This window comes from Seriola lalandi, unplaced genomic scaffold (assembly GCF_002814215.2).
Source record: "Seriola lalandi dorsalis isolate HSWRI2012SDOR001 ecotype SW California unplaced genomic scaffold, Sedor1 jcf7180002054672, whole genome shotgun sequence".
Taxonomy (NCBI): Eukaryota; Metazoa; Chordata; class Actinopteri; order Carangiformes; family Carangidae; genus Seriola; species Seriola lalandi.
Window position 1 is genome coordinate 76450 of NW_019525225.1, and position 8852 is coordinate 85301.

The window sequence follows — 8852 nt, forward strand, 5'->3', positions numbered from 1 at the left end:
TGCATGTCAACTGGACATTAACTACAACCCTTATAATAAGGCTTAAACGCCTCAAATCATGTAGGTTTGCAGCATTTGACTGACCACACCCTCAGGAATGCCAGTGGTTACCGATCAGGGTATAATATTCAAACTAATTTACCTCTGTGTTTATTTGATTTAAGTAAGAACACATAAGCACTTATTAACACAGCCATTAGAAGGAAACAAAGGCTCTCTGGTGTTGGTAGGCTAATACATAGACTACATCTGAAGAAGAAAAAAAAGAAACAGCCCCGCCAGCTGACTGGTATACGGGACCTTTAATGCAGCTGCAGCTCTTCATTCAGATGCTGAGTGGAGCAGCGGATGACCGGAGGAGGGACGCTTTTCTAGGAAAACCAGAACACAGCTCTATTCTAATCGCATTTTTAAAACCCACTTTGACGCCCACTGAGGGATTTTTGCCCCCGGTGCGTATAGCATTCACCTGAGAAAGTGCTGTCCTGGATGCAGACTGAGCGGATTGCGGCAATCAAAGTGTCCTGGATGATCGGAGCTCAGCAGCAGCACAGCAGCAGCAGCAGCAGCAGCAGCATCACATTGTATGAAATACGTCACCACGATCCAGTTTTCCCATTTACACATATCGTCTCTCCACTCACGGACTGTTCCCCGTACTGACTATTTCACCAGGTAAGAATTTATTTATTTTATCCCTTTATTTAAATTGGCTGTATAGGCTTGAGATCTAACAAATGCAGTCATTACCCTCTGCGTAAAGCTGTCATTCTCGTCCTAAACGCTGCTGCGTGGAGTGAAGAAAAAGAATGGCTTCTGTAAGGCTAAATCTTGTAGGCCTACGTTTTTGCTACAATAGATGCTGTAGCCTATTGTCCTTTTTACTTATACCCCATCGTACAACGTCCGTTTTTTTTTAACTGAGGGGTTGTCGGGTTTGGAACATTGTGATTTCGTGTCAAATGGTGCGCATTTCCTGTGATAATTGTTTCAGATTTGTCTTATTAAAGTAGCCTGGGCCAGTTAATGAGACTCTGTGGGCGGGTTTCTGATGGTTTTGATAGTCAGTCTCCTCTGGAGCTGGATGAGCGGGTCTCATGTGTCTTCTTTTCGGTGCAGGTAACCACATGCGCGGGCCGGTGTCACCGCGCTGAGCCCGGAGAGCACGAAGGGTACTGGGGTCAGAGAGACAAAAGTGGACCGGGAAGGTGGACCGGATGACAGCCAGAACCTCTGAGGCCTCGGGACTGTCGGTGCCGCTGCACCGCTGTAACGGGGTTCTCCAGGCCAACAACGGCACCTGCGCGGAGCAGCTCAGCCTCTTTCCGCCGTTCTCCTCCACCCTCGCGCTCCTCGTGCTGGTGGCCGTGCTCGTGGGGATCATCCTCGTTTCCCTGGCAACGTTCCACTTCCACAAGAGGAAGCTCCGGAATAGGAAGATCCAGCGCGCGCAGGAGGAATACGAGCGCGACAGTCGCAGCCCCGCGCGCGCCGGGGCGAGCGGGGAGCCCGCGAGGCCGTGCGTCATCGTCCGACCGGTGAGATGTGAGGAGAAGCTCTCGTGCCAGAGCACGGACAGCGGGGACGTCACCGCAGCGGCTGAGGACAAACAGGCGCTGCACGAGACGGTTCCCCTTGACTGTTAACTTAGTGCAACTTCAGGGAATGAGACTGTGGAATTAACAGGAAAAGCAATAAGGCACAAAGAACTCCCACACCCATCTCTGCTGCTTGTAGACTTAGAAACAGCAGGAAAAAATAAATGCAGAATACTCAGCAGAACAGTAGTCCTAGAGGTAACACTAGTACTACATTGGCAAATACTAGACGGGTGACAAATTAAAGGAAAAACCTGAACAAATGAGTGGAGAAACACAACAAATGTAGATGCTTCCACACAGGTGCACTGCATGGTACAAGTAAGCAATTCACATCCAATCAAGCTCTGTGGCATGTATAAAAATGCTGAGCAGACCCAGTTGATTCTGATTTTGTATCAAGATGACAAGAGGTAAAGATCTAAGTGACTTTGAAAGAGGGTTTATTGTTGGGGCAAGGATGGCAGGAGCTTCAGTCACAAAGACTGCTCAACTGGCCAGTGTTTCAATCGGAACAGTGACTAAAGTGACATCTGCATTTAGCTCTTTGGGGAAGACATCAGTAAGTAGGGTTGGAAATTGTGGTCGACAGCGCACATTAGATGACCGTGATGCACGTGCATTAGTGCGATATGTAAGGAAAAACAGAACAGCAACTCTTCCTCAGGTGACCGAGATTGTCAATGCAGGACGTGGTCAGACTGTGTCAGCAAGAACAGTCCGTCGACAGTTGCATAGAGAGGGATATAGTAAGATTGCAGTGCAGAAACCCCTCATTACAAAGACGAACGCACATTTGAGAGTTCAGTGGTGCAAAAACCATCAGCACTGGTCTGTAGAGATGTGGAAAAAAGTGATATGGTCAGATGAGTCATTCTTCACCATATTCTCCACAAGTGGGCGAGTGAATGAGTGGCATACACCAAGAGAAAGGTACAGGCCAGAATTCTTGACCCCTTTAGAGGGGGGATCCGGTGGCTCTCTTATGATGTGGGGGGCATTTTGCTGGCATGGTTTGGGTCCACTTGTCACCTTAGAGGGAAGGGTCACTGAAAATCAATACAAAGTTGTTCTGAGTGATCACCTTTATCCTATGATGAAACATTTCTATCCTGATGGGAGTGGTCTCTTCCAGGTTGACGATGCCATTCATAGGGCACAAGAGGTCACTGAATGGTTTGAGGAGCATGAAAATGATGTGAATCATATGCCATGGCCTCCACAGTCACCAGATCTCAACCCAATGGAACACCTGTGGGAGATTTTGGACCGAGGTGTTAGACAGCGCTCTCCACCACCATCGTCAGAACACCAAATGAGGGAATATCTTTTGGAAGAATGGTGTTCAATCCCTCCAGTAGAGTTCCAGAGACTTGTCGAATCAATGCCAAGGCGCATTGAGGCTGTTCTGGCGGCACATGGTGACCCAACAACTTACTAAGACACTTTAAGTTGTTTTTTCCTTTAATTTGTCACCCGTCTGTAGGTTAGCTATGTGGTCACACTCTTTCCTCTTACACTAGTATTTAGCCGACCAATAACTCCTTATGGGACTGTATAAAGTATTTGCCTGCTTTGACTTTTGGACCTCCTCTTCCTTCCAAGCCTAAAATGTTGTTTAAACCTCAAAAATGTTTAAACTTTAAATCCTCCCTAGGATGTGACACATGGTTGTGTTAAATTATTAAGAGTTGACGACACAATACAGACCATAATGGCTTGCTGATCTGCCTTGGCATGTCCTCTGACACACTACCAGTATGTAGTTAGACTATAATGGATGTTGTGGTGCTGTTAGGCAGTGCAAAGCTGCATATAGGCTATAGAAATAGCTTATTTGTTTGCATAGTATTTTTTCCTTCAATTAAGTGACTTAGCATATTTGCATAAAGTACTGTCCTCCAATGTCTGTTAGACATCTGTAGGTAGCTCTAGTTAGCCTGACAGGATGCAAGACTTTTTTGCTGTAGTTATGCACATAAGATTTTTTTCTTTAACGTGTCAGGTAGTAAGTTTTTGCGCTAATACAGTATTTTCATTTTTGAGTATTTTTAATGTATTCTCTGAAATGTAATAAATTGAGAATCCTTCCAACAGAGGGCTTCAGTTCAAGCCAATCTTTTTTTTTTCTTTCATGATCCTTCATATTGCATCATAGTGGACCTAATAGAAATTCAGTGTCATTAATTATATGAGTTCACTGTAAATGTATGCCATTATGAGAGCTGGAATGTTTTACAGTAACATCATCTTTCTGGAGTTCATATAATCTGCCTTATCAAAGGAAAATATGTAATATTCAAAGTTTATAAATAAATACTTACATTATGTTAATCCTTTTAATGTGTCAGTAATCTTAAACACTTGTAGCCTCTTGACCATTAGTCAATAACCCCAAATGCAACTACTTAGGTAAATGTGCAACCACACAGTATATTGAATTGACTGCTAAAATTTCCCACCATTCTTCCAATATTATACTGTATAGGTGACATTTGATACTATGCAAATGTTTGGATGGATTTTCAGTTCATCACCTGTTTTCATTCCACTAAACAAGTACAAATGACCTTGAGCTCATTCCAATTACAGGACCTCGAAAGAGTCCCGTATTGTTATTTTTCGTCACTACCTCCCCGAGATGACCAGGGGAGATCCATAGAATTTGTACAGGGTCTCTAATAGCTACGAAAGAACCATATCAGTACATACATCATTTGTGTACTATATATATATCTATATATATAGATATATATATAGTACCATATGAACAAAATGTACTGTATATCTGTCGCATTCAATCTCATCCACTGCATATACAACAAGGTTTAGTGTGTAGATAATATCAATCTTCCAGTGACTTATTGACATGAAGGTTATCCCAAGCAGTGCCATTTTTAATCTCTACAGCCTCAGCATGTGATGACGCCGCAGCATGTCCCATTGGAGGTCAGTGGAAGTGAATCAGCATCAGTCAGTGTGTTGGCCAGGTACCAGGACACCATGTTCCTAATTGTCCCCAGCAAAAAGGCCTGGGAATATGAAGTAGTCTTTGGCAAGGCTCCAGCTCTGGAAGATGCACTGACAGACTGCCTGTCTATCTTATCTCATTGGCATAAGTGCAACAGAATGAAACCATTTATCTTTGCAGGGAAATTGGAAGTAAGTCAATGAAAGATGAGTTATGCATTCTACATATGTTTCCTTCAGGACAATTTATAGATTAGGATACACAACATCATACATGTTTTAGCAAGAAAAAATACAGTATGTTGTAATCATGATCTGATAAAATTACTATATTTTTGCTTACCAGCCATCACATAGAAATACACATCTCTCTGACTCTCTGGTTGTGAGGTTCATTTGTTTGGAGAAAGCATGTCTTCCAATTCACGGCAAGGTAGGATGAAGGATGTAGGATGAAGGATGAAGGATGAAGGAGGCTGGTTGTCAGAGGCAAGAAATGGATGTGAGAGACCAGGGCTGGATGGAGGATAACAGCGAATAGGTGGATATTGGCAGTTGGAGATAGATGGATGGAGGTCAGTAGTTAGGAAAAGGATAAAGGTCAGTGGCTAGGACTGAATTGGAGTCAGTGACTAGGAATGGATGGAGGTCAGTAGCTCGCCATAGATGGAGCTTAGTAGTTAGGAATGGATGGAGTTCAGTGGTCAGGCATGGATGATGGTCAGTAGCTAGGGATGGATGAAAGTCAGTAGCTAGGGATGGAGGGAGATCAGTGGCTGAAATGGATAAAGGTCAGTGACTAGGAATAGGTGAGGGTCAATGGCCAGGATTAGTTGGAGAAATGAATGGAACTCAGTAGCTAGGGATGGAAGGAGGGCAGTGGCGAAAAATGAATGAGGGTCAGTGGTGGTAAGTTGTCAGGAATGGATGGAGATAATTGGTTAGGAATGAATGGAGGTGGGGCGTTATGTAGCGTAGTGGTCTAAGCAGGCGCCCCATGTGTAGAGGCTACAGTCCTCGCTGCAGTTGGCCCCGGTTCGAATCCCGCATCGGACGGCCTTTACTGCATGTCATTCCCCCTCTCTGCCTCCCTGTTTCCTGTCTCTCTCCACTATACTATCAAATAAAGGCATAAAAAAGCCCAAAAAAATATACTTTAAAAAAAAGGAATGAATGGAGGTCAGTGAGTAGGAATGGATGAAGGCCAGTGGTTAGGAATGGATGGATGTCAGTGGGTAGGAATGAATGAAGGCCAGTTGGTAGGGATGGATGGATGTCAGTAGGAATGGATGGAGGCCAGTTGGTAGGGATGGATGGATGTCAGTAGGAATGGATGGAGGCCAGTGGCTAGGAATGAATGAAGGATAGTGGCTAGAAAATTATGGAGATCAGTGGTCACTGGTTGGGAATAAATTAGATGATTATTTGGGGATACATGAATTAGGACTGCTGTTATTTATTGTCACACATAAAGAGTTGCATTACAGAAAGACACAGAGGGAGAGACTTTTGTGTGATTTAAGTTTGCTCTGGGAATAGCCTAGTTATTGTGTATAGCCTAATTTAGAATTAATGAGGCCAGTTTTCAGGGTTTTGTTGTCCCAGGAGGTCTTCTCCTCTGTGCTGCAGACAGACTTTGCAAGTGGCGTTGGTTGGCCAGTGAGTGGATTAGGTCCTCTGTGGTTTTTTATTACAGCATTATTATGGTTCAGTGTATTGTGTGTGTCACCTCAGGCAATCGGTCTTCAGTTAGTAGAACTTATAAACATTTGAGTAGGAGCACATAATAGGTAAATATGTAGTTAAATCTGGTGAGCACTCATGCTCTTAACTGGAGAAATCATTGGTTTCGAAAAGTGCTATATCGAAAAACGTTTCACTTACTTTAACTTTTATCCATTTAATCTCCTGACCTTTCCCTAGTGCCACTCACAAGACAACATTCACACTTTTAGCCCCACTATTGGTAAGGCTCTAGTAAGTGCAGCCTGTCAGGGTGGGCTTTTAGAAAAGCTCTGAGGGTTTTAGATTTTATTTAAACATGTTCTCTTCTTCTTGTTATTGAAGTGATTGGAGTAACCTTGGCTTTTGAAACATGGTTTGGACTGTCTAAGCGAATCATTTCTTAATCTAATCTGTTGAGGATGTACAATATTCACTGCTTCTTACCCCTTTTTTTGAGTGTGTTTCCAGACAAACATTGATTTCCTTTCATTTCTGTAAACTATGAAGATCATCTTGCAGACACTTGAGACTTGCTTGAGTTGGCAGTCACTGGTTTGGTTTGCCATCAAGTGCCAGACAGTTCCTTTGTTGAACACAGACTTGCACTTCAAACTTACTTTGGAGAAGGTCAGCATTATTATAAATTATACAGCATGAGCTTTGTAGATAGTGACAAGAGACATGGAAGAAAATGAGTATGGTCCTTTAAATTATTACTGCAGGAACAGAAAGATTTCAGCATAGCAGTATTTAACAAGGGAATCAGACTTTGTGATGCATGCAGATTTGGGCCTCCTCCAAGTAGCAGTAGAACAACTCTGGTTGTTCCTACAAGGCCTGGCAAGTAAACTACTGGGTGCACTAATTAATGGGTTTTCGGTTGCACTCAATATAAAACTAACACCCTGCCATCATGCCTGCCAAACGTCCTGCTGTGGAGCATCAGACTCCAAAGGGCCATACTTTAACTAAAGCATTATGGGTGAAGACAAAAAACTGGAATGATAAACACTCCACAGTCCACTGCACTATAGACTGGAAAAATTCACAGTCCGCATTTTACAGCATGATTCCATAAGAAGTAAAATATTTCATGAGGTAAAGGGATGAATCAGGCCTGCATTCATTTACAGCTTCCACATATTTATGAGGCTTTACAGCTCACTCTGATTATTCCACTGAGCTGTATTAGCAGATTGGCTCTGCACTCTATAGCTCAGCTCGGAGTGATGACAAGTGACAGTTCGCTGTCAGAGAGAGAGAGGACACCACTGCTCCTGTTCTCACCCCTGCCGTCACGGTTTGAGGTAGATGATTTGTCACCACCGGTGTCTGTTTATATGCTTCATTGCTGCAGGTTCAAGCTGTGACTGTGAGGTTACCAAGCACTCAGACAAGTACCTCCACTGCTCTGTGGCCCAAAGAAGGAATATCAAATCCCCCTTTTTCAAAGACTGTATCATTTTTCCGTGGTGAAAGCTTTACTTTTAAACTTTGTTGGAGCTATTGGGCATTCTTAGTAATACCACTTGAAACACACACAGTTGTTTGCCCTCATCCTCCTGTCATGACACCATTTTGACGAGAACCATTACTGATACAACAACCATACACCTCACTGAGAGATAAATTAGATCTATGGGAACTATTTTAATGGACGTCCAAGGGTCACTGAAACGGCGCTACAGGAGTTATATTGCTTTACTTCCCAGTATTTTTAGCGATGGCTCGCCACAGTGTGGGTCTATGGATGGCAATATCAGTCTTTAAATTGTTCTTTGGTGTCAGATCTTTCTAAATGCTTCTTGCACAAAAATGACATTTTTGCCCGATGTTAGAAGGAAAGCTCATGGGATTACTAAAATGTGAATGTGACCATGAATGTGCTCAGTAATCTTCATGGCATTCTGCCTGTTAGATTTTGATATTTCTTTTTCACTAGAGGAATATTAAGCCTCAGGAAAAATTGCAGGGCCACCAAAGACATTTGATATCATCCCTCTGGGTACATGACAGCAAGTTTAAAGGCAATCTGCTGTTACATTCTAATGATGTAAATGTTAATTTAAACCGATTCAACTTTGCAGTAATGGATTATTTTGGCCGCCTGGTGACAGTGGAAACACAACACTCATAAATATTGCTTATTTATGCATCCAGCAGATCGGAAGCACCATTAGCATTCAGTTGGAATCATGTATGTGGAGACCCAATGAATGCAAGACCAATATTCACTTTTTAGCTCTTGTTCCTTGTCTCTACCAACTCCTTAGGGAAATATCTGGCTGCTAAATGCTCCACTGTGTTCACCGCTAGTATCTAACATTGCCTGCTGTTTGGTGCTCAGCAGGTAGTGTACAGTGGGGTTTTTCAAAGCCTTTTCGCCAAAAACAGCTGTTTGCAGATGCATTATTGATGTTATAAACTGTATGAGAGAGAGAGAGGGAGAGAGATACAGTCTATGATTAAAAAGATTAATACTCTGATATTAGGACAAATACACCACTAGGCAGGCAGGTCGTCTTACCTGCCATGTACAAACTCACTGCACATCCTGGC

General features: G+C 43.1%; 1 protein-coding gene across 1 annotated transcript; it reads left to right on the plus strand.

The window, feature by feature from the left end:
• The first annotated feature begins 264 nt into the window (after positions 1-264).
• LOC111666153 (uncharacterized protein C11orf87 homolog) lies at positions 265-3932 on the plus strand. The gene is made up of 2 exons (XM_023421386.2): positions 265-675; positions 1120-3932. The coding sequence occupies exon 2, from the start codon at positions 1218-1220 to the stop codon at positions 1644-1646; it is 429 nt and encodes a 142-aa protein (XP_023277154.1). The 5' UTR covers positions 265-675; positions 1120-1217; the 3' UTR covers positions 1647-3932.
• The last annotated feature ends 4920 nt before the right edge of the window (positions 3933-8852 follow it).